The sequence below is a fragment of the Carlito syrichta genome, unplaced genomic scaffold (assembly GCF_000164805.1).
Source record: "Carlito syrichta isolate Samal-C Ts95f unplaced genomic scaffold, Tarsius_syrichta-2.0.1 Scaffold120742, whole genome shotgun sequence".
In the NCBI taxonomy this organism is placed as follows: domain Eukaryota; kingdom Metazoa; phylum Chordata; class Mammalia; order Primates; family Tarsiidae; genus Carlito; species Carlito syrichta.
Genome location: NW_007064838.1, coordinates 22,686 through 48,965, shown reverse-complemented (window position 1 = coordinate 48,965; position 26,280 = coordinate 22,686). Strand labels below are relative to the sequence as shown.

Here is a 26,280-nt window from a genome sequence, read left to right as displayed (position 1 = left end):
TCAATCCGTCGCCCAGACTGGAGGGCAGTGGCCACTCCCGGCCACCGCAGCCTCGACCTGCTGGGCTCCAGCGATCCTTCCGCCTCAGCCTTCCAAGTAGCTGGAACTACAGGCGCGCGCTACCACGCCCGGCTAATTTTTGATTTATTGTAGAGATGAGGTCTTGCCAAGTTGCCCGGGCAGGTCTCAAACCCGCGGGCTCAGGTAATCCACTCACCTCGGCCTCCCAAAGCACTGGGATTAACAGGCCGAGCCACTGAGCCCAGCCTGTTTTTGTTTTTTTTTTTTAAGCAGAGTCTCATTCTGTCATTCTGTCACTCAGGTTGATGTGCAGTAGCACGATCACAGTTCACGGCAGTCTCTAATTCCTGGGGACAAGTGATCCTCCCACCTCAGCCTCCCAAGTAACAAGGATTACTGGTGTACACCACCATGCCTGGCTAATATTTTTTTGGGGGGTTTTTTTTTTCTTTTTTTCTGTAGAGATGAGGTCTTACTATATAGCCCAGGCTGGTCTCAATCCTCCTGCCTTGGCTGGTATTACAGGTGTGAATCACCATATTCACATGCCCAGTCTTTGTTTTTTTTCTTTCTTTCTCTTCTTTTTTTGCGGGATACAGTCTCACTCTCTTACTCAGGGTGGAGTACAGTGGCATAATCATGGTTCACCACAGACTGAACTTTCTGAACTCAAGCAAACTTCGATAGTTCCGCCTCAAACTGCCGCATAGCTGGAACTGCAGACACGTGCCACCACGACTGACTAATTTGTTGTAGAGACAAGGTTTTGCTATGCTGGCCAGGCTGGTCTCAAACTCCTGGGCTCAAGAAGCCCTCCCCCCCAGCCTTACAAAGTGCTGGAAGAACAGACATGAGCCACCATGCCTGGTACTCTTTTCTTTTTAATTGGCAAGTGTTTAAGAATGATTAATTTGGTTCAACTATGTTGCAGGGCTGGAAACGATCTGACCCCGAAATGAGCCCAGAAGCCATTCTATGATAAGAATCCTGGGCCAGGTGTAGGTGTAGTGGCTCATGCCTGTAATCCCAGCACTTTGAGAGTCTGAGGTGAGAGGATTGCATGAGCCCAGGAGTTCAAGACCAGCCTAGGAAACATAGCAAGACCTCATCTCTACAAAAAAAAAAAAAATCCAAAAAAATTTCAATAAGAGCGCTGGGGGCCCAGTGGTACACACCTGCAATTCCAGCACGTTGGGAGGCAGAGGTGAGAGGATTGCCTCAGCCTAAGGGTTCGAGACCAACCTGGGAGACTTGGCAAAACCTGGACTCTACAATAAAAATTTAAAAATTAGCCAGGCATGGTGGCACATGCCTGTAGTTTAGGCTACTAGGAAGGCTGAGGTGGAAGGATCTTCTGAGCTCAGCAGGTTGAGGCTGTGGTGACCACGAGCGTGCCACTGCACTCCAACCTGGGCAACAGAGCAAGATTCCGACTCAAAAAAAAAAAAAGAATGCAGGGAATGATAAAATGAACTGCTTGCTACAAGAGGTAGTAAGCACCCCATCTCTGGAAGCATTCAAGCAAAGACTGGGTGACCACTCTCTGGGCTGTGGTCAGGAACTTCCTACACCCTAGGCCTGCTGAATCCTAATCCTTCAGAGCAGGGCATCAGTAGATAATGTCTCAGGTTGTCTTATCAGAAAAAACCCAGCCACATAAGCTTGGTGTATAGAGTTAAGGAGAACACTGCCTGAAGAACTAGAAACAAGGAGTCAGGCAGCCTCTTCCAGAAAGCAGGGTTGGATATGGGAGGGGCTAGGACAAGGGACCCAGCTTGTATCAAAGGCTGTTCTTCACTTCTTTAAAGCTTTTTTTTTTTTTGAGTTGGGGGAGTCTCACTCTGTTGCCCAGGCCGGAGAGCAGTGGCACACTTATGGCCACCACAGCTTCAAACTTCTGGGCTCAGGCGATCCTTCTGCCTCAGCCTTCCAAGTAGCTGGAACTACAGGCACGCACCACCATGCCCGGTTAATTTTTTGGTTTATTGTAGAGATGAGGTCTCCCCAAGTTGCCAAGGCTGTTCTCAAACCTGTGGGCTCAGGCAATCCTCTCACCTCAACCTCCTAAAGTGCTGGGATTATAGGCATGAGCCACCACACCCAGCCTAAAAGCTTTTTTTTTTTTTCCTTAACTTTCCATGGGTTAAAAAAAAAAAATTAATCATGCAGTTACTAAATAATACATTTCCAAAAATATGTGATGAAGATGGAGGATGCTCAGGATATTATATTTATATATAAATACACAGATGCATAAATATACCCAGGAAAAAGAAAGACACCTACTAAAATATCCTTCCTGGTTTTCTCTAGGTAGTAAAAATACTAGTGATAATTATTATCTTCTTCAGGTTTTTCTGGGATTTTTCATGTTTTATAACAAACATGCTAACTTCCAATAATTCTCAAAAGGCAGTTATTATAACCGTTAGCTTTTTAAAAATAGCATTAGTAACTAGGTTAAATACAATTCTTTGCAGCTACTCCTATTCAGTTGTAAGATGGCCGGAGGTCTGCCCCAGGCCTGGGCTGGCCTTCAGGAAGGTGAGAAACCATGGAGAGAACCAAGGACTCCAGCCACCAGCCAGAACCCATCAGACGTGTGAGTGAGCCCATCTTGGACCATCCACAACTGGTGGCAGCTGCACTAGTGATTCAGGCAAGTCCAGTCAAAGAGCTGTCTGGCTGACTTAGTTTCAAAATCAGATTAAAAAATGATTGCCATTTTAAGCCACTAGTTTTGAGGTACTTACACATAGAGTACCAGATACAGGAACAAAGCTGAAACATCCCCTCCTTCCTCCGTGCCCACTGTAGTACCTGTCCAAGGGGTGCCCATGACCTCCGGGCTCCACTCGCTCCACGAGCCTTGTTCAAACTCCTCCTGGGCCCGAAGCTGAACCACGTGCCTCATGCCACGCCAGGCGTCGTGAATGACACTGTGATGCTGGAAATCCTTGACCTGAGGGCAGGAGGCACGGTGATTCTGGGGAGGGGCCCCGGGTGGCTTCCTGGCCAATCCTACCCTTCAGCTGGCAGAGACCTCTGGAAGCTCACAGTGAGAGGCCTGCCCTCAAGACCAACACCAGCTGATGCTGAAAGTTCTTGTCCCCACCCCATGTGCTAGAGAATCCTGCAAGCCAGCATTTTGGGAAGCTGAGGTGAGTGGATTGCCTGAGCCCGCGGGTTCGAGACCCGCCTAGGCAACTTAGCAAGACCTCATCTCTATAATAAATCAAAAATTAGCCGGGCGTGGTGGCGCACGTCTGTAGTTCCAGCTACTTGGAAAGCTGAGGCGGAAGGATCGCCGGAGCCCAGCGGGTGGCCAGGAGCATGCCACTGTACTCAAGTCTGGGTGACAGAGTGGGACTCTAACTAAAAACAAGGAAAAAAGAATCCTGCAAGCCACAACCCCTGACGCGCTTGTAACCCAAACCTCTTCCAGGTAGTACCCTCCCTCTCACAGACAGACTTGTGGAAAGGAGACCAGCCGGCATGTTAGAAATGAGACACCAAGCCGGGCACGGTGGCTCATATCTGGAATCCCAGCACTTTGGGAGGCGGAGACGAGAGGAATGCCTGAGCCCAGGGATTCAAGAAGAGCCTAGGCAACTTGGCAAACCCTCGTCTCTACAATAAATCAAAAAATTAGCCACGCATGGTGGTGCACGCCTGTAGTTCCAGTTACTTGGAAGGCTGAGGTGGAAGGATTGCCTGAGCCCAGAAGGTGGAGGCTGCAGTGGCCGTGAGCGTGCCATGCACTCCAGCCTGGGTGACAGAGTGAGACTCCAACTAAAAGAAAAAAAAAAGAAAAGAAAAGAAATGAGACACCAAGGCTCAGAAAGGGTCAAAGACCTGGCCAAGAACATGCAGGTAGGAAATGGCCAAGCAAGACCCAGAGTCCCTATTTTTCTTTGAGTACCCTTTCCACAACCCTCAAGTTCTGGGGCCACTTTTCTGTCTGGAAGTAAAAGATGAATTTACCATCCATGTTGTAAACGTCTTGGACCGTTCAGCTCGGTATCGAAGCTCAAACTGTAGCCTGTAGAAGCGGGAGTTCCAGGAGTGAGGGTCTTTCCAGGTGACATTGAGCCAGTGGGGATGTCTGGCCACAGCAGTGATAGTGATATTGACAGGCGGGTCAGGCTGCACTGTGGAAAAAGGAGCATGGTTCCTATGCAACAGTAAACAAGGTGTAGAGAGGCCCACAAAGACTCTGCAGACCCCATCCAGGCAGGACCCCAGCCTGGCCAGCCCATGCCCCTGTCATATCCTGGCAAAGCCCTCGTCCATTGCTGTCAGACCTGGCAAGCATTGCCCAAAAGGCACCAGTTCACCAGGCCCTTGTACCACCCCTTCCCTGCCCCCACTCCTAAAGTCAATAAAGAGTATTAAATCAAAAGAGAAGGAAGCAGCAGGAAGGTGGGCAAGAGCTTACGTACGGATTCCAAAACCTTCAAATGTCTGGGATCTGCTGGACTTGCTCCCAACGTTGTTGGTGACACACAGGGACACTATGTAGCTGTAAGAGTTGTCCTCCTCTGGGATGGCCCACTGGCAAGAGAACTTCTGGGACTCCTGAGAATACTGGCATGGTTCTTGGAAGTCTTGTATCAGACTGTTCTGACTGTTAGACACAAAATAAAGGCAGGGATCATTCACTCGAGAGGGCAGAGAAGGTCGGGTTCTGAAATCTAATCCCAGGGTCTGAATCCCAGCCCTGGCCTTACCAACTCTAACTAGTTTTTGTAACTTTGAGCAAATTTTTCTTTTTCTTTTAAAGATGTGGAGTACAATTCAGGGTTAGCTACACAATTGTTCATTATGCAGGTACCCTTGTTGGTGAGGTGTGTCCCCCCTTTGAGTAAATTTTTCAACCTCCGAGTCTTTGTTTTGTCATTTGAAAATGAGAATATTAAGCCGGGCTCAGTGGCTCAAGCCTGTAATCCCAGCACTTTGGGAGGCCAAGGCGAGAGGATTGCCTGAGCCAGAGGGTTCGAGACCAGTCTAGGCAACTTGACAAGACCTCATCTCTACAATAAATCAAAAATTTAGCTGGGCATGGTTGTGAGTGCCTGCAGTTCCAGCTACTTGGAAGGCTGAGGTGGAAGGATCGCCTGAGCCCAGCAGGTTGAGGCTGTGGTGGCCGTGAGCATGCCACTGCATTCCAGCCTGGGCGAGAGTGAGACTCTGACTCAAAAAAAAAAAAAGAAAAGAAAAGAAAAGAAAAGAAGAATATTAATAATACCTACCTCATAAGGGTTCTGTTAGGACTAACTGAAAAATACATGTAGCTGGGCAAGGTGGCTCGCACCTGTAATCCTAGCATTTTGGAAGGTCCAGATGGGAGAGTCACTTGAGTCCAGGAGTTCGAGACCAGCCTGGGTAACATAGCAAGACCTCACCTCTATAAAAATAAAAATAAATCAAAAAATTAGCCGGGGGTGGGAAACAAGAAAAAAAGTAAAAAATAAAATTGCCAGGGGTGGTGGCACATGCCTGAGGTCCCAGCTACTCAGGAAGCTGAGGTGGAAGAATTGCCTGAGCCCAGGAGATTGAGTATGCAGTGAGCCATGGACATGTCACTGTACTCCAGCCTGGGGGTCAGAGTGAGACTCCAACTCAAAAGAAAAAGAAGAGGGATACATGTAAAATTCTGCCAGGGCCCATGCTCTTGGCACTGTGGGAGACAGAAGTCAAGAGTCTCCCTTCTGACCTTAAGGCACTAAAAAAAAAAAAAAAAAAGATCTGACCTCAGATGACTAGACACCCAGTAGAAACGCCATTTCAGAAGCATGAAGCACTGGAGGGGTTCTGGCAGATAAGTTCAGAAAAGAATTCCAAGTGACAAGTCATTCAGGGTGAGTCAGATACCCATCTCACCTGGCCTGGAGGCTTGAGCCTTCACCTTCTCATGGCGAGTGTGGGCATGTGAGGCTACATGTTGACGAGTCATTCACCTCTGATTTGGGTTTCAACCTGGGCCTAAGTCGAGTCCAGCACATGGGACAAACTCTTTGCTTCTAAGAACCTGCCCCAACTCCCCAGTCTGAGTTAGAGACCCCCTCATCTCCCATCTCCTTCCACCCTCATCACCACCCAGATGTCCATCCGCCCAACACTGAGGAGGTAGGTCGCAGTCTGGTGTCCAAGCGTGCCCTGCTGGTGTCTGAGGGCAGGGCCTCCCTCTTGGTGGCCTGCATCTCTCCCACACCCCCAGCACAGCGCCTAGGCCAGGGCAGAGGCTGAGTTACCACACACCTGTGGAGTGGGAGCACAAAAGCGGGCATACCCGAGAGAAAAAGCAGCACACACAATAACCTCTTTCCAGGGCCTGTCTCACCCACAGGGACTCCAGAGTCCAGGGGTCTTCAGTGGGTGCTGGGGCCCCTGAGGTTCTCACAGCCACTCCCCACCCCCCATGTTCCTCACTTCAAAAGTGCCCAGTAGCCTTGTTGACTCCAGAGCAGAGAAACGCCTGACTGCTGACAGGAGGAGGGTGTGAGCTCACACACCTTGCTCCTTCACACTCCCACTGTCCACAAAGAATTAGCTGAAGAGTCAGTCCACAAGGGTCAGGAGTGAATACGCTTTCTGTGGCTGGCTTGAGAAGCTACTCTGTCTAATCTTGTCTATGGAGAAGGGCCACGGACCCAAACACGGCGTATCCAACGCTGGGTTATGAGGCTTTCTGGGCTTCTCTACTTGGGCCATGAGCTGAAAGTCCTGATGGCAGCTCTGTCATTTGCAGATGGGTAATCTACGCTTTTCAGCAGAGAAGACAGAACGAAAATGTCACTGCCAGGCCACCCAGCACCTCTGTGGAGACAGACACACATGGGAGCCATACGCCCTGCTGAAGCAGCAGCTCTGGTTTTTTGATAGTAGTCCTGCCTCATTCAACCTTTCACTTTCTGTGGCTTCAGTTGCCTGTAGTCAACTAATGGTCTGAAAATATTAAATGGAAAATTCCAGAAACAAACAATTCATATGTTTTCGGACATCTGTCTACAGCCGGGTGTGGTGACTTATGCCTGTAATTCCAGGCTGAGGCGGGAGGATTACTTGAGCCCAGGAGTTCAAGACTATCCAAGGCAACATAGTGAGACCTTGTCTCTACAAAAAAATTTAAAAATTAGCCAGATGTGGTGGCATGCACCTGTAGTCCCAGCTACTTGGGAGGCTGAGGTGGGAGGATCACCTGAGCCCAGGAGGTCAAGGCTGTGGTAGCCGTGATGGTGCCACCATACTCCAGCCTGGGCAACAGAGGCTGATCCCAACTCAAAAAAACAAAAAAGAGCAGTTTCAAGTTGTTTACCAAAAAAAAAAAAAAAAGATTTTCAATTTTGCCCACCATTCTTAGTAGCGTGATGAAATTTTACGCTACCACACCCAGGATGTGAATCACCCCTTTGTTCAGCGTACCCATGTCGTTACACGCCACCCATCCATTAGTCATTGACATGGACTGCTCCAGACACCCATGGACATCACCAGAATCGGTGATCCAGAATCTGACATATGGTCAGGAGGCCAGCAGTAGCCTAATGCTACGTCCCAACACCTGTGTCATTTGCCGGCTTCCATTCCATCACATAGGCAGTTGATCACCTCACACCATCAAAAGAAGAAGGGTGAGTACTGTACAGTAAGATATTTTGAGGATCATGTGTAGTAGCTCATGCCTTAATCCCAGCACTTCGGGAAGCGGAATCAGGAGGATCACTTGAGCCCAAGAGTTTGAAACCAGCCTGGGCAATATGGTGAGACCTCGTCTCTACAAAAAAATCTAAAAATTAGCTGGGCATGGTGGTGCATGCCTGTAGTCCCAACTACTTGGGAGGCTGAGGCAGGAGGATTGCTTGAGCCCAGGAGTTTGAGGCTGCAGTGAGCCACGATCGTGCCACTACACTTTAGCAACAGAGTGAGATTTTGACTCAAAAAAAAAAAAAAAAAAAGATTTTTTGAGAGAGAGTAAGACAGACCACATTCACATAACTTTAATTACAGTATATTGTTGCTACTGTTCTATTTTATTATTAGTTATTGTTAACCTCTTAGTTATTGTTGTTAACCTCTTACTGAATCTAATTTACAAAAAAAATTTTTTGAGCCGGAGTCTCACTCTGTCACCCAGATTGGAGGGCAGTGGCACGCTTTAGGCCACTGCAGCCTCGACCTGCTGGACTCCGGCGATCCTTCTGCCTCAGCCTTCCAAGTAGCTGGAACTACAGGCTCATGCCATCACACATCGCTAATTTATTTATTTATTTATTTTAGAGACGAAGTCTCACCAAGTTGCCCAGGCTGGTCTTGAACCCTTGGACTCAGGCAATCTTCTCACCTCAGCCTCCCAAAGTGCTGGGATTATAGGCTTGAGTCACTGCACCCGGCACTAATTTATAAATTAAACAGTATCGTAGGCAGTGCATGTTTGGGGAAAACATATTTATATCCTGGTTACAATCTGTGGTTTCAGGCATCCACTGGGGGTCTTGGAGTGGATCCCCTCAGATAAGGGGGAACTACTGTGCTCTATGACCGACATCTCAAATTCAAGTCTAAACCTCTGCACTAAGGGAACCTCAGCTCAGGATGGAGACAGGCAGAACTACAGAGACATAGCTGTATTCAACATCTCCCAGCTCCTCTACGTCCGTGCCATTCCCATCCCAAGTTCCCCCACTTTATGCCGTCTTCTGGTGGTGGCACAGGTACCCCTAGGAAGGCCAGACATCCGTACCGCTTCCCCAATTCCCTCAGCCCGCCCATCACCACTTCCTCCCTCCTGCCTTTGTGATGGAAAGAGCCTGATGTGCCCATGGGGGCACAGGTGCTGATATGAATGGGTTGGCTGTGCTGCCCCCTCCCAGGGATATTTGCATCTTTTTTAGAGTAACGCCCAAAACTTTTGGACTTTGTGTTTTTTGGGGGGTGGTAATTGGAGTCTGTTTTGTTTTGTTTTTTGGAGTCAGAGTCTCACTCTGTCATCTAGTCTCACAGCCACCACAACCTCAACCTGCTGGGCTCAGGAGATCCTTCTGCCTAAGCTTTCCAAGGAGCTGGAACCACAGGTGCGCGCCACCACACCTGGCTAATTTTTCTTGATTTATTGTAGAGACGAGGTCTCACCAAGTTGCCCAGGCTGGTCTTGAACCTCTGGGCTCAGGCTATCCTTTCACCTCGGCCTCCCCAAAGTGTTGGGATTACAGGTGTGAGCCACTGCGCCGGGTCCAACCTTTGGACTTTGAATGAAATCAGACTGAGATTGAATCCCCTGCGGAGCCACTTACTATCTAGATGACCTAAACCACATTCATCGATCTCTCTGAGCCTCAGTTTCCCCATCTGTTAAATGAGGAAAATAAAGCCCATTTCCCATAACTGTTACCATAACCTAGCTGAGTTGCTAGGATGACGGGCCTGGTCACACTTTTAAGCCCAGTTCCCCCTCAGTCCCTCCCTTCCTTATTCCCAGTGATAACATTCTGGAATCAGCAGACTGGCACATTCCACTTGATTCTGTTGAAAGTCCCACCCCTACTCTGAGGCCCTCAGGAAGAAGAGAGTAGACACCGCACACTGTCCAGCCCAAGATACTCACAACTTCTTCACCAACAGCACAGCCTTGGTCGTCGGGGAAGGGAGGCTCTGCGGACTCCACTCACAAACCACATTGCTGAGGGGGCTCTTCCGGAAGCAGGTGAGCTGGGGCTCCTCTGGGGGAACTGACAGGGGAGCACAATGGCATGAGAGGGCAGACAGGGTACACAGGGTTTCCCGGGGGCACGCCTCACCTCCTGGCAGCCTCCCCCACCTTCCCCGGGAGGAGCCTTGGCTCAGTCCCTCACCCAGCCCTGGAGCCAGGCAGCACGCAGGACAGCAAGGCACTCAGCCACATGCAGATGTAATTGTGGTGGCTGAAAAGTGGCTATTGAGCGGGGCGCAGTGGCTCACGCCTGTAATCTCAGCACTTTGGGAGGCAGAGGCTAGAGGATTGCCTGAGCCCAAGGGTTCAAGTACAGCCTGGGCAACTTGGCAAGGTCTTGTCTCTACACTAAATCAAAAAATTAGCTGAGCATGGTGGCGCGCGCCTGTGGTTCCAGCTACTTGGAAGGCTGAGGCAGAAGGATCACCTGAGCCCAGCAGGTTGAGGCGACAGAGGGAGATCTGACTCAAAAAATTAAATAAAATAAAGAAAGTAGATATTGGGCAAGATGACCCCCCAAAAAATAGGTTTCGGAGACACACAGACCAGGCTGTGTGGCCTCTGGCAAGTCCCAACCGCTCTTCTGTTTCCTTATCTATAAATGAATTGATGTTAATATAACAGTGATAGTGACAATAACACCGCTTTCACTCACAGGGAAATGATGGGAAGTGAAAGGACAAAAGGTGGATTAGATATAGTCAAAGAGCAGCCTTTTTAAAAAAATTTGTTGAAGAGATGAGGGCTCACCAAGTTGCCCAGGCTGGTCTCAAACCCATGGGCTCAGGCAATCCTCTCATCTCGGCCTCCCAAAGTGCTGGAATTATAGGCGTGAGCCACCATGCCCAGCCAAGAGCCACCATTTTAACACTGCCTAGTTCTGTCATGTTTTTCTAGCAGTTCACTTTAATTTATCCTCTAATCATTAGCCAAGGACAGAACCAGTTTCCCAGAGATAGCTACTTATAATGGCCTTACAACCCCACAACAAGCCTGCTTTGTACTGTTTACTTTTCTTTCTTTCTTTTTTTTTTTTTTTTTGAGTTGGAGTCTCACTCTGTTGCCCAGGCTGGAGTGCAGTGGCATGCTCACAGCCATAGCCACAACCTACTGGGCTCAGGTGACCTTCCACCTCAACCTTCCAAGTAGCTGGAAGTACAGGTATGCACCACATTGCCCGGTTAATTTTTTGATTTATTGTAGAGATGAGGTCTCCCCAAGTTGCCCAGGCTGGTCTCGAACCCATGGGCTCAGGCAATCCTCTCACCTCAGTCTCCCAAAGTGCTGGGATTATAGGCGTGAGCCACTGCACCTGGCCACTGTTTACTTTTCTATTCCAAGTTTGTCTTTTAGCCATGAAGAACCAGGATGACATAATCTATAGTAATCAGCCCTTCATGACCAACGTGATATAAGCATACCCCATCACCATGGCAACAGTTATGTGACCAACCCACCCATCTGCCTGCCATCCACAGTACCTGTGCTTACCTACCCCTTCGTGATGACACAAAACAGACTACCACCCAATCACCTTAGCAACCTGCCCCCATCAAAGAAAAAGGGTTTAAAAGGCATTCGACCTCAAGAAGCCGCAGTCATGCTTTGTTTCCCTAAGCTTTGGCCCCCTCCCCTACCTTGGGAAGGTGAATATCCTCTCTCTCTCTTCCTCTCTCTCTCTCTCTCTAATCTACTTTCTAAATAAACTGTATTTTCCAGTTTAATTTTTGTGCAATTCTTTGCATCTTACCTACAGCACCGGCTCAACACAGGGGCCCACTGACCTAACAATTCCCACCAACCTCACAGAAGAACATGAAATACAGGAACAAAGTGCCTTGGCACAGGGCTTGGCACACAGGGCACCAACTCTTTGAAGTCTTTATGTAGATGGGAGGGCTAATTCTAAAAATAAGAATAGCTCGCTAGGCTCTACTGCTCATGCTTGTAACCTGAGCTACTTGGGAGGTTGGGGTGGAAGGATTGCAGGAGCCCAGGAGGCTGAGGCTGCGGTGAGCCATGAAGGTGCCACCGCACTCCAGCCTAGGCAGCGACAGAGTGAGATCCCAACTCAAAAAGAAAAAAAAAAATGAACAGCTAATTTGAGAGCTCGGTATGTGCTACGCAGAGTTTAATACTACTTGCATCTGTGAGGGGCAGAGAAGTTACGCTGTGTGTGAAGGAGCAGGATTCAGACCTGGGGGCCTCACTCCGGGCCTACTGTTTCACCAGTCTACCATAAGCTCTAACTCACAAGGCCGGCCAGCCAGTGTCCTCCATCAGTCAGATGCACCCACCCAGCGGGAATGTCAGCCAGTATCTTGCTGGCAGACATCAGTGGGCCTTTCCCTGAAATTCTTGGGCCAAGGAAATAACAGGAGTTTAAAAGGTCAGGCGGAGACTCTCTCTAGAATGCACAGAGCCTCGCTTCTGACAGGCATTGGGGCTGCCCTGGGCACCGACTCTGAGGTACAACTCACCATCCACGAGCAGGTGCACAGTCCCAGCTGGGCGGCCGTCCAGGTAGCACGAATAGTTTCCAGAGTCACTGAGCTGCACCGACCTCAGAAGCAGCCTCCTTCCTTTGCTGACCAATCTTCCGGGTTGCGAGCCCTCGACCCGATTCCTGATCTCCCAGTAAACAGTGGCGTTGTCTTCTGGTTCTTCCCCCGGGCAGGTCAGGGTAACGCTGACTCCAGGCAGACTGGTCTGCACATCACTCGCTACCTCTGGGGGAGAGAGAAGACCCTTGCTAAGTGCAAGCCCACAGCAATCTGAAAAAGGGGCTTTGTTTTGATCTGCAATGTCACGAGAGGGCTCAGTACTGATAATGAACTGGTCGGGCAGCCTCCCAGTGACCTCCCCAGCCAGGCCCTCTCCACCCAGCTGCCTGAAGCCACAGCCCAGCCTCCTCACTCCCTGGATTAGAAAACACTTTAAGGGCCAGTCACTGTGCACAGGATGAAGTCCAAGCTTCTCGCCATGGCCCATGGGGCCTTCCACTACTCACCTCTGCTGATCTTTTTTTTTTTTTTAATTTGTTTTTTTGCATCAGAGTCTCAATCTGTCACCCAGGCTGGAGTGCAGTGGCACAATTGCAGCTCACCGCAGCCTCAACCTCCTGGGCTCAGGTGATCTTCCACCTCAGCCACCAGAGCAGCTGGAATTACAGGCGCATGCCACCACCGCTAATATCTTTAATTTTTTGTAAAGATGAGGTCTCACTATGTTGCCTGGACTAGTCTGGAACTGCTGGGCTCAAGCAATTGTCCTGCCTTGGCCTCCCAAAGTGCTGGGGTTACAGGGGTGAGCCGTGCCCAGCCTCTCTGCTGACTTTTGAGGCTTCATCTCTCCCCAGCCCTAGGAAGGTACGGAGCCCCTCCTCCTCAGGCTCTTCCCCCATGCCATCCCCTATTTCAGATCTCAGGCTAAGTGTCCCTTCCCATCCCCCAGCTGCACTTAGTGCTACCTTCCCTACGCATCACCCACATGCTGCTGTATAATGACCAATTGTGCATCTGTCTCTCCTCGAGACTCCAAGCGCCACAAAAACAGGCACCCTGTTCATCCTGTTTAGTTCTCTGTCATATTTCAGTGTCTAGAACATTGCCTGGAACGTGGCATAGCAGGGACACACTGAACGTGATGAATGTGTGAATGAATGAATGAATGCATGTGGAATGAATGCCAGGATGCACAAGTACACAGGAAGTCTCAGAATCATAAACTCTTTACGCTAATTGCCCACTTTACAGGTGGTAACTGGAGCACAGAAGAATCAGGAGAGTTGCCCAAGGTCACCCGTGCTCTGGCTACACAGCTGGGGTGTGAACCAGGTCTTCTGAATCTCTCACACTCTCCCTGCAGAGTTCTACGCCTACCTATTCAATTACTGAGGGCAATGCTGTCTTTATTCTAGGGATCAAATTGGAAAGTAAAAATAAATAACTGCATTTTCTACCCTTTGAAAAAAATTGCACATTTCCTACTACTCAAGGAAAAGGAGATAAACATTTTTAAAAAGCAAGTGGGTCAGGCACAGCGGCTGACGCCTGTAATCCCAACACTTTGGGATACCGAGGTGAGAGGATTATTTGAGCCCAGGAGTTCAAGACAAGCCTGAGCAATATAGCAAGATCTTGTCTCTACAAAAAATAAATTAGCTGGTTGTGGTGACGTGCATTTGTAGTCTCAGCTACTAGGGAGGCTGAGGTGGAAGGATCACCCGAGCCCGGAAGGTCGAGGCTGAGGTGAGTTTTGATCATGTAAAAAAAAATTGCTATTTCTTTTTTGGCACAGGTTATAAAATTCACGGAAACTAAGATAAAAAGTAGCCCAACTACCTTGGACTCATTTATTAACCAATCAATCAAATTAGTCCAACCAGCTGAGGAAACAGGTCAAGGAACACAGCCAGTTTTCATGTTAAGCACACTTGGTTCTTCAAACCAAACGCATAATCATTTATTAGCAGCAGCATTAAATCTGGTCAAAGACTTTGGAAAGGCCCAGCAGTTGCCTGAGCACCTGACCTCACCTCCTCGCCCATGCTCCTGGGACTCAGGGCCAGAGTCTCTCCCTGGCCTGCAAAGCCTCTTTGCTTAAGATGAGGAGTTTTTATCTCATGCTTGGCGGACTGTCCTTCTTCTCACCCCCTCTGAGGTGACTGTTGAGAGGGAGTAAGATCAGTGACTCCCAGGCAGACAACACTCCCAAAGCCAGAGTCTCAACCAGCCACAGTCCGGGACCAGAATCACGGGTGCAAAGGGGGAGAGGCAGCTTCTGCCTGGCATTGGGCCCTGCCTTGCTTCCTTCTCATTTGAAGCCAGGGTCTTCCTCCCTGGCACCCTCTACCCTGAGGCTAGCAGAAAAGAGATGGAGGTGAGGACAGGCAGCCGGTCACCTAAGGTTTTCTCTTCACGATCAGAGCCCCGGACTTGGGTAAGAAAAAGCTGTTTTAATTGTCACGTCACAGCCCGGCACATTTGGGCAGGTACGTTAGAGCCCTCTGGCCTCACTTCTCCCCACAGTGGGCAAGGAAGACCCTCCCTCTGTCCTGTGTTTGATACACATTCAAGGAGGCCCCAGCAGCCAGGCCCTGGGGAAGAAAACACAATTAGGCATCAGAGAGACCCACCCCTGAGAGACGGATGACACATTCACTGCTGCAGGACTAGGACAGGGCACAGAGCTCCCCTGTGCCTCAGCAAAATCTGAATCCTTGGAAGGTGAAGGTGAATTCCACTGGGGGCCACGGGAGACGATTTCTGTGCTCAGAGGGTTTGAAAGCATCATAAAAAGCCCTGACTCAGCTTTCACACATTATCTTCAATGACATAGTCTAACATTTCAAACACTGTTTTTCAAAGTATTATATAATACTGAGCACATGCAAATGAATGTCATGTACATAGAAGGTATAAAGCAAAAAACATCCATGTGCCCCCAACACCCTAAAAACTAGCACTAGCATTGTCTCTGAAGCTCCCCCTGCGCCTCTCTATCCTCAAGCCTCCCCACCTATACAACGTTACATTTTGGGTTTATCACTCTCTTAATTTTTTTATTTTTATTTATGTATTTGTATTGAGTCTGTTGCCCAGGCTGGAGTGCAGTGGCACGCTCCCGGCCACCGCAGCCTCGACCTGCGGGGCGCCGGCGATCCTTCCACCTCAGCCTTCCAAGTAGCTGGACCCACAGGCATGCACCACCACGCCCGTCTAATTTTTTGATCTTATTGTAGAGACGAGGTCTCACCAAATTGCCCAGGCTGGTCTCAAACCCATGGGCTCAAGCAATCCCTTCACCTCAGCCTCCGAATGTGCTTGGATTACAGGTGTGAACCATTGCACCCAGGCTTTCCCTTACTTTTAAAACTAAGTTCATGGCTGGGCATGATGGCTCACGCCTATAACCCCAGAACTTTGGGAGGCAGAGGCCAGAGGATTGCCTAAACTCCCGGGTTCGAGACCAGCAGGGCAATATGGAGAGACTTCATCTCTACAATAAATAATAATAATAATAATAAAATTAGCCAGGCATGATAGCATGTCTGTAGTTCCAGCTATATGGAAGGCTGAAGTGGAAGAATTGCCTGAGCCCAGTAGGTCCAGGCTGCGGTAGCCATGTGTGTGCCACTGCACTCCAGCCTGGGTGACAGAGTGAGACTCCAACTCAAAAAATAACTAAAAATTAAAAAATTAGCCGGGCTCGGTGGCTCAGCCTGTAATCCCGTGCCTTTGGGAGGCTGAGGTGAGTGGATTACCTGAGCCCGTGGGTTCGAGATCCGCCTGGGCAGCGAGACCTTATCTCTACAATATATCAAAAAATCAGCCAGGCATGGTAGCGCATGCCTGTAATTCCGGCTACTCGGAGGGCCGAGGCGGAAGGATCGCCGGAGCCCAGCAGGCGAGGCTGCGGTGGCCAGGAGCGGCCACTGCACTCCAGTCTGGGCGACAGTGAGACTCCAACTCAAAAAAAAAAAAAAAAAAAAATTATACACAACTAGATTCACTACCCATGATCCCTAAATTTTCCTGAACTTCACCTTATGTTTGAGCTTTATAGAAATGGTCTGGATACAGTCTTCTATGATGTAATACACTTTTTTCATTCATATGTTTCTATGGTTCATTTACATGTAGACAGAGTTCATTAATTTTCACTGCTATGTAATATTCCATTGTGTGACCCTATCACTCCCCTGTAGAGGGAGGTTTGGAAGCATTTCCAGTGGTTTACCATATCAAAGAGTGTGGCTGAAAACTTTCTTGTACGTGACTCGATGCACTTGCCCAATAACCTCCTGAGGATGAAACTGCCGGTCTTGGCCTGTGTGTGTGACACGTGTCCCTCTCCTCCATAAGTGAACACACAGTCCAAAAAGCCCCTAATGGAGAGAGCAGCTTGCCACATCCAGGCCACATACTGATTTCCATCTGTGCCTGCACAAGGTGAAATCTAGAAGATGCACTGACATGTCTAATCACTGGAGTAAGATTTTCACTCTTCCATTTTCTACTTGACAAAGCAGCTATAAAGCCTAACACAGGTGTCAAATTCATGTACAAATTACAAATTTGAAGGAACAAAGATGCAGATGCTGAAAAAAAGAACTGTCTGCTGGTGCAATGCCTCCAACCTCCCTCCGTCAGCTGATGTGCAGAAATCAGAATTCACAAAGCAGGCCAGGCACGGTGGCTCATGCCTGCAATCCCAACACTTTGAGAGGAGGAGGAGAGAGGATTGCCTAAGTCCGGGGGTTCGAAACTAGCTTAGGCAACTTTGTGAGTACTTGTATCTAGAGTAAATCAAAAAAATTAGCGGGCCTTGTAGTCATAGTCACTTGGAAGGCTGAGGTGGAAGGACCGCCTAAGCCAAGTAGGTTGAGGCGGGGCTAGCTGTGAGTGTGCCACTGCGCTCCAGCCTGGGCAACAGAGTAAGACCTCGACTCAAAAATAAATGAACAAGTAAACAAATAAATAAAAATAAAAGTATTCACAAGGCAGAAGGCGGTCTGGGAGCACCAATACTCAGTGCATACAAGCACAGGTTGCATGAAAGGCCAAGGTAGGAGTCAAGGACCACAGATGGCTCACCCACTCACCAGCACTTTCCACTGGCACAGTCCTCAGCCATGATGACAAGACTGTAAGCTCCTGATAGCTATTCCTCAGAGAATTCAGTAGGTGCTTAATACATGCTTATTTAATGTAGGTTACCTAAGAGGTGTGCACAGGAACAGGATCTCACACACTGCAAACTCACAGGAACACTGTTCCCAGGTGACCCAGGGGCCTAAGTGGTGCTGCCTTGCATTGTACAATGGACAGGCCCCACATTGGGGGGTCAGAGGAGACCCCTTTCTACAACCAGGAGATACCAAGGAAAGAAACCATGAATCCGGAGCAGACAGAGCTCTCTTTTCTTTCTTTCTTTCTTTTTTTTTGTTGAGACAGTCTCACCCTGTCGCCCAGGCTGAAGTGCAGTGGTGCAATCATAATTCACTGTAACCTCAAGCTAAAGGCTTCTAGGAATCCTCCTGCCTCAGCCTTAGAGGAGCTGGGAAAACAGGTGTGCCATACCACCCATCTAATGTTTTTTTTTCTTTCTTTCTTTTTTTGGTAAAGATGGGGGTCTCACTATTTTGCCTAGGTTGGTCTCGAACTCCTGGCCTCAAGTACTCCTTCCATCTCAACCTCCTAAACAGCTGGGATTACAGGCGTGAGCCATTGCGCCCGTCCAACCGGAGCTCTCTTTTCTGCTTCTGCCTTTGTTCTAGGAAAAATGTCTCTCGGGTCACTTGTCTTGCCCCAGTTCAGACAGCAGCTCTTACCATGTTTAGCAGCCGGCCTGGACAATAGCTGGGGCTGTTCTGCCCTGCACTCACGGACAATGGCCAAAGTACTTGGGAAGTTCAGAGAAATGCCAAAGAAAAGACTTTTTTTCTCTTCCACAAAAGCAGAGTTGCAGGGAGCAACATAATGGCCACTTCCTCTGCCAAGGAACTTGAGCAATGGTTTTCTGAATCTTTAAAACTGAGTCAGTATTTTTTAATAGAGAGTGATTAATTATAAACCACCCATTGGCAAGTACTACCGGTCACAGTCCTGCTTCAAAAGATATTTCATCTAGAACCAGAGAACAGCGCTGTGTTAAGCATGCTTTTAAAAGCAATGCATGCAGAATGATCACAATAAACACTCCTAGAGGAAAAACTGTAAGAAAATATACTTGCTGAAGTCAGAGGGGGCAGTGCCGCCCATCCCCACCCATTCACCCACTCACCCCTCCGTCTTGGGACCCAGATCAGTGAGTCAGTACTCATGACATTGGGGTGGCAGTGGGGGAGCCTCATGGGTGTCGCTTTGAAAGGTGATGTTCAGCAGTGGCACTTTGGGAGGCCAAGGCGAGTGGACTGCCTGAGCCCATGGGCTCAAGACCCACTCCAGCAACTTGGCAAGACCTCATTTCTACAATAAATCAAAAAAATTAGCTGGGTGTGGTAGCACCCGCTTATAGTTCCAGCTACTTGGAAGACTGAGGCGGAAGGATCATAGAAGCCCAGCAGGTCGAGGCTGCGGTGGCTGGGAGCGGCCACTGCACTCCAGTCTGGGCGACTGAGTGAGACTCCAACTCAAAAAAAAAAAGAAAAAGAAAAAGTGATGTTCACAGAAGTGCCTTCCTGGTACCTCTGACCCCCACTTCAAATGATGGTACTAGAGGTGATTTCTTTCTCTTTCCTTGTCTTTCTGGAGTTTTTTATTTTTCCATAAGTTGCTTGTATTACTCTTACAATGAAAACATTTTATTTAATTAATTTTTGTTTTGCTTTGTTTTCTTTTTTTGTATTTTTCTCTTTTCTCTCTCTCTCCTTTTCCTTTTTTTTTTTTTTTTTTGAGTCAGAGTCTCACTTTATTGCCCAGGCTGGAGTGCAGTGGCACACTCATGGCCACCACAGCCTCAACCTGCTGGACTCAAACGATCCTTCTGCCTCAGCCTTTCAAGTAGCTGGAACTATAGGCACGCACCACGATGCCTGGCTAATTTTATGATTTATTGTAGAAATGAGGTCTTGCCATGTTGCTGAGGCTAGCCTCGAACCCCTGAGCTCAGCCAATCCTCCCACCTCTGCCTCCACCTCCCAAAGTGCTGGGATTACAGGCATGAGCCACTGCACCCGGCTTTTCTTTTCTTTTCTTTCTATTTGTTTATTTTCCATCCATAGGACTCTGCCTGATACACACACACACACACACACACACACACACACACACACGATTCACAGCCTGGGTCTGTCTGAGTCATCACTCCCAGGGAGAAGAAACAGGTAGGGCAGAGCACAATGGGCACTGAGGGAAAGGGGCAGGATGTGGGTGAATGTTTCAGGACAAACAGTCTCTGAGACACCTTCAGACCAGAGAGCACCCACCTGGTCCTTGCAGTTCCGTGTTCTGTCACTGTCAGGGCAATCCGCACTGGCACCCATCCTTCCCCTGCAGGCCTGATGCCCTGGTGACCACAAGATACCAGCCCTGGGCTTTGGCCTCCATTCCTCCCATCCAGTCCTGGAAGCCAGCCAGGGCCCTCTCTAAGAAGGTCCCACCCAAGAGAAGGGCCAAGAGGAGGAGACACATCAGGGAACCAGGTAAGGGGGCTCCTGAGAACACCTGGGAGGTGGGCCCGGCCATTCTCGCATGCTCACCCAAGACTGACAGGCCTTTGCACAGTAGGCGCTTGGACAGGAGGCAGGCTGGCGCTTTACGCTCTGAAGTTTAGCAAAGAGCGCACAACTGTGCATCTGCCCTGAGCAACTGCTCATCCATTTGCAGCCAAGATCGCAAGCCCATGCCTGTCACCACCTTAACAAGTCAAGAGTTTTTGTGCACACATGATGTGCAAGGCCAGAAGTTCTTAATGCAGGAGGAACTGGCAGTTGATAAATGACGACAGGAAGTCCCCTACACATGAACGAGAGTACATTCATAAATCCACATTCGTTATTTGTTCCTAAGTCCAGTAAAGATAGCCTAGGGACCCACCTAACACAATCGCTATACCAGCTACATCACCACTGCTTTCCAGCTTGCTTCCCGGACATCCTGAGCTTGAAATAAAGACACTGTACTACTGTACTCTATACAGTAAAGCAGCAGTCCCCAACCTTTCTGGCATCAGGAACTAGTTTCGTGGAAGACAATTTTTCCATGGATGGGGTGGGAGGGATCATAAGGCATCTGATTCTCATAAGGAGTGTGCAACGCAGATCCCTCGCATGCACAGTTCACAATAGAGTTTGAGCTCCTATAAGAGTCTAATGTTGGGGCAGGGCAAAGTGGTTCACGCCTATAATCCCAGCACTTTGGGAGGCTGAGGTGAGAGGATTGCCTGAGCCCATGGGTTTGAGAACAGCCTGGGCAACCTGGCAAGACCTCATCTCTACAATAAATCAAAAAATTAGCCAGGTGTGGTGGCGTGTGCCTGTAGTTCCAGTTACTTGGAAGACTGAAGCAGAAGGATCACCTGAGCCCAGCAGGTTGAGGCCATAGTGACTGGGAACACACCACTGCCCTCTAGCCTGGGCGACAGAGTGAGACTCCAACTCAAAAAAACTGTACTAGTCTGTGGCCCAGGGATTGAGGACCCCTGCAGTAAAGCACACAAAAGCACAACCACTTATAGAGAATGCACGCACATGACAATGTACACCAGACACGTGAACTAACTTATGTGATTGGACATGCAAACAACACACGTTTGTACCTTTGAAAGTTCACAACTTGAAGGTTCATATGTAGGGGACTTACTTTACTATGCAGTGGCACTCCTTCCTACCTTTTCCATATCATAATCTTGTTTAACTCCCAAAAAGCCCTGTGGAGAACTTAAAACTACCTATAATACAGGCCACCCTGAGATAATGTCCCCAACATCTTTTTAATTGGGGTCTCACTCTGTCACCCAGACTGGTGTACAGTAGCACAATCATGGCTCACCACAGCCTCAAACTCCTGGGCTAAGGTGATCCTCCCACCTCAGTCTCTCAAGAAGCTAGGACTACAGGCATGCGCCACCATACCCTGCTATTTTTTGGGAGGGAGGGTAGATGATGTCTCACTATGTTGCTCAGGCTGGTCTTGACCTTCTGTGCTCAAGTGATCCTCCCAATCTTGCCTCCCAAAGTGCTGCGATTACAGGCTTGAGCCACGTGCCCAGCTCCCAACATATCGAGAGAGCCGAGAAGAGGACTAAATCACTCTAAAAGGAGAAGAAAGATTTGATTTGGTCCTTGAGAAATGAGTGGAGTGTCTGAAACACAGTAGGAGGGAGGTGGGCACTGTGGGGGAACTGGAGGGTGTGGGAGGATGTGAGTTCCCTCCAAGGGGATCAGGCCTGACTTCACAGAGGGAGGAAGGCCCCCTTCAAAGGTTTGTGCAGGCTCAGGGCCTTCCCCATCCTCCTGACTCCAGTCCCCAGGATAGGAGGAGCCCACAATGCTTCTTGCTTCTGTTTCTCCTCCAATCACCTTGAGAATGAACCAGCTCCCAGCCCTCCTGGCTCCTAGGACGTCATAAAGCATCACAGAGGCAGGAGAGAAGAAGGGGTACTCAAGGACTGTGAGCCTTCTTTGCTCCTGCCGATGCCAGTGTCAGATGCAGGGAGAGAGGGAGTTAGCACCCTGCATCCCAAGTAGGGAGGCTGAGAAAGTACCTCACCTGGTACTAAGGTCAGAAAAGGAGGCAGCATCGCACCCTGAACACAAGCCTCTCAAAAGCTCCTCCTCAATAGTCAAACACATTTGGAGTCTGGTCTGGTCATAATTTAGTCACTATTAATTGGGTGGAGCTGGGCTGACACAAATGTACAGTCTGTTTTGTTTTGTTCTTTCTTTTTTTTTTTTTGAGTTGGAGTCTCACTCCTTTGCCCGGGCTGGAGTGCAGTGGCACGCACGCTCATGGCCACCCCAGCGTCGACCTGCTGGGCTCTGGCAATCCTTCTGCCTCAGCCTTCTGAGTAGCCAGAACCACAGACACGTGCTTCCACGTCCAGCTATTTTTTATTTTATTGTAGAGACGAGGTCTCACCAAATTGCCTGGACTGGTCTCGAACCCAGGGGCTCAGGTAATCCACTTGCCTCGGCCTCCCAAAGTGCTGGGATTACAGGTTAAACCACCAAGCCCGGCCTCTTTTTTTTTTTAAATCTGAGTCTTGCTGTGTCACCCAGGCTGGAGTGCAGGAGTTCACAGCTCACGGCAGCCTTACACTCCTGGGCTCAGGCAATCCTTCTGCCTTAGCCTCTCAAGTAGCTAGGACTACAGTCACACACCACCACGCCCGGCTTATTATTACTTTTTGTAGAGACAAGTCTTGCCAAGTTGTCCAGGCTGGTCTCGAATTCCTGGGCTCAAGCAATCCTCTTTCCTTGGCCTCCCAAAGTGCTAGGATTACAAGTGTCATCACGCCTGGCTTGGCTGTTCTTTAATATAAAGTACATCTCTAAGAGCCGGAGGCATACAGGAAATAGCTCTGTGTTGTCAAGAGACCCGAGTTCTATTCCTGATCTTGCCAATGACTCACAGGCAGCCCAGGGCATGTCACTGCCCCTGGCAGAGCCCACTGACCTTCTCTGTGAAATAAAGGTTCGAACTGTGATCTGGAAGCCCCTGCTGCCCCTCACTCCTGGGGGCTGCCATCCCATCACTCTGAATCACTAGCTCTCAGGAAGCAGACAATATCCAGCTTGAAAACACATCATTAATCTAGGGATTTATTACCTTAATAGCTGATGACTTTGGGAGCGGGATGATGGCCAGGTCATCCCAGTGTCCTCAGACAAACACGTCCCTCTCCCCAGAGAGTTCGAGGGGAGGGGAGTTCTCATAGCCACCCTCGCCTCACATTCCTCAAGGGGAAGAGACCTTAGGCCCTAGTAAACCCCAGCAAGCAATCCCACAACTCTTTGCCCCAGTGGCCTGGGAATTCCACTCCCAGGGCCACGGGGTCCCCCACCATGGCCCGATACCCCTCGGGCGGGGGACCTTGAAGCACAGCTCTGGGAGATGGTGTCCTTCCCCCGCTGGGACCTAAGTTTGGGCGCCAGAAACACAAACAGCTTTGTTGTTTTTCTGCTTTTTTCCCTCTTCAAGTAAACTTACAAATGTCAATAACCAGAGGAAAACACACACACGGAGATACGTATTTCTCAACTCTGGCAGCTTGCTTTCGCTCTTGCCAGCAAAAACAAGTTCGGCTTCCTGGCCCCATTTATGTAAGCAGTGAACCAGCTGCCTGGCCCGCCACTGAGGACACAGGCTTCGCTCGTGCCTGCTAATCCCATCCCACCAGCCCCGTTTCTCAGCAGGGATGCAGTTCTTGCTGTCCAGGCCAGCTGGCAGGACACAACGGCCTCCAGATTCACCCAGCTTCGTAGTATGCGGAGGCACAGAAGGGGTCACAGAGGAACCAAAGATCCCCTCTCAGCCACAAAGGCCTTGATCTAAAAGTAGGTGGGTGTTGAGACATCTCCAGGAGGATGGGACCCCGCATGTCCACACAGGAACAAATGCAGAGTCTGGTCCCACAGGGCCCAGGACAAGTCCCTGGTGTTCCTGGTTACCTGCCCTTGCATTCTGCACCTACGGGCTGGACCGAGTTTCCTGACGCCAGGTGTAATCGTCATCATCATCATCACAATCATGACCAGTGGAGACACTTCCCCGTGCCCTGTGCTTTCCTGACCGCTCTACTCACAACAGCACTGCTAGGGAGGGAGCCTAGTCCCCCTTTCACTTTTGAGGCAACAGAAAGTCAGAGAAGTTAAGGAATTTGCCCAAGTTCACACAGCTCACGTGTGAGGGAGTCCACACGGGATCCAGTGGAATCTGGCCAAAGTCTCACTCTCTGCTTGGCCTAAATACCTCTCTTCTTGTCTTTTCCTTTCTAAAATCCATTTTTAATAGAGACAGGAGCTGGCTGTGCTGCCCAGGTTGCTCTCGAACTTCTGGGCTCAAGTGATCCTCCTGCCTCAGCCTCCTAAAGCGCTGGGATTGCAGGTGTGAGCTACCGCGCCCTACCGCGCCCGGCCTCGTTAGCTCTCTATGTTCCACTTCCAAAAGCCCCCTCTGGGGTACTCAGCACCATCAGTCTTCCCTCCCCCCAATTTTCTCTCCTCTTCCCTCTCTCCCTACACTCTTCTGCCCTTCACAAGGCCTGGGAAAGGGATCCCTGAGGCTTGAGGGGTGTGTGTAAGAGGGAGTTAGCCCCCTCATTACAGCCTGCCAAACCTAGTGGGACTTTGGGAGTCTCTCGGAAGTTGGGCATCACGCCCTTGACCTTCCTCCCTCTACCCAATGGCAGCAGCATTTGTAAGATGAGTTATAGCTTAAAACTACCTCCTCCTTTGACGCCGAATCCCACACTGTCTCCAGGTCACCCTACTGCCTGGGGCCCATTCACTTCTAACATTCCAGAGGGTGCTGAGGGTGCCCTTCAGAGAGAAGCAAAGCTACAGGTGATGGCAGGTCGAGACTCCCAGGCTGTAGGCAGAGGCCCTGCCACCTCTCTGATGTAGCTCCCAGTCCAACCTGGCCCTCAAGGCACCCTCAGACAACCTGCTCCAGCTGGCAGGCCCAGCCTGCCTCTCCCACTAATGTATTTGTACTTCTTGTACCTGCTTGTATTTGTCTTGTATTTGGCAGTGTCAGTATTTACCTTGGCCAGGCCTTCCTCCCCATCCGTACCACAGACTGTGCATCGCTGGGAGAGAAGGTCAGGGAGGGAGGCCCCTCTGGCATCATAAAAAAGTCATGCCTGATGCTGACTCAGAGACCCACGTGCGCGTGTGACCAACTCAAGAGAAAAAAAGCATCTAATCCTCCCCTGGCAGCCTGAGAGATAATCACCTGGCCCCAGTCCAAGGTCTAGCCTGGGTCACCTCTTAGAGATTATAAACTAATTAGAGGAAGAGATATCTAAGGAGGGCAAACAAACCATTTTCCCCGCCCTCACTTAACCCCAGGAGCAGAAAGAGAAAGAAAGAGATTACAGGCAGGAGAGAGCAAAGCACAAGGAGAAAGATGCCGACACCCACAGATGGACACACATGGGACTTTGGTCCCAAAAGGGATGGTGAGGAGCTCCAGCCCAGGACTGGAAGTGGAGATAAGGATCACTGTGTCAAGATCGTCAGGGCCCTTAAGGATGATCTTAAGGAGGATCCATCCAGTCAACCTGCTCATTTTCATAGATTGGGGAAACCAGGACCCAGAAGTCACACAGTCAGTGGGTAGTGTAGCCAGGACCAGAGCCCGGGCTCTGGGACTGTTGGTCCATGCTTGCCACACAGCCCTCTGACCCGCCTTGAGAATGGCACAAAGGGTCCAGTCTTCCACCTCTGAACATGGTATAACCAGGTATAACCAGGAGCCCAGCCCATAGTCAGGGCTTTCGATGTGCTTCTGGTAGGTGGGGGAGGGTGGCAAGAAGGAGGGACCTGAGGCATGGCCCGCCCCATATCATATCTCCCAGCCATCCCCTGCCCCTGCCTCTGCGCAACTTTAGACATGAGGAGGCAAAGCTGAAGATTTTTTTTTCTGAGTCGGAGTCTCACTCTGTCGCCCAGGCTGGAGTACAGTGGCATGCTCATGGCCGTTGCAGCTTCGACCTGCTAGGCTCAGGCGATCCTTCTATCTCAGCCTTCCAAGTAGCTGGGAACACAGCACACGCCACCACACCCAGCTAACTTTTTGGTTTATTGTAGAGAGGCGGTCTCGCCAAGTTGCTCAGGCTGATCTTGACCCCGTGGGCTTAGGCCTCTGGAATAGCTGGGACTATAGGTGTGTACTACCACGCCCACCTAATTATCTGATTTTTTTTGTAGAGGTCTCGCTATGTTGCCCAGTCTGGTCCTGAACTCCTGAGCTCAAGTAATCCGCCTGCCTCGCCTCCCAAAGTGCTAGGATTCAGGCATGAGCCCCTGCACCTGGCCCACAGCACTTTTTCTATTTTTTTTTTTTTTTTTTGAGTGGGAGTCTCACTCTGTCGCCCAGACT

General features: G+C 49.7%; 1 protein-coding gene across 1 annotated transcript in view; it reads right to left on the bottom strand.

The window, feature by feature from the left end:
* The window catches only part of IL6R (interleukin 6 receptor), a 63,994-nt gene that overhangs the window by 22,680 nt on the left and 15,034 nt on the right, over positions 1-26,280 (bottom strand). Inside the window, exons 4-8 of the mRNA XM_008048171.2 lie at positions 12,211-12,459; positions 9,626-9,749; positions 4,464-4,648; positions 4,006-4,172; positions 2,842-2,983 (exon numbers count right to left, since the gene is read on the bottom strand). Coding sequence (XP_008046362.2) covers positions 2,842-2,983; positions 4,006-4,172; positions 4,464-4,648; positions 9,626-9,749; positions 12,211-12,459 — 867 coding nt within the window. The remainder of the gene's footprint in view (positions 1-2,841; positions 2,984-4,005; positions 4,173-4,463; positions 4,649-9,625; positions 9,750-12,210; positions 12,460-26,280) is intronic.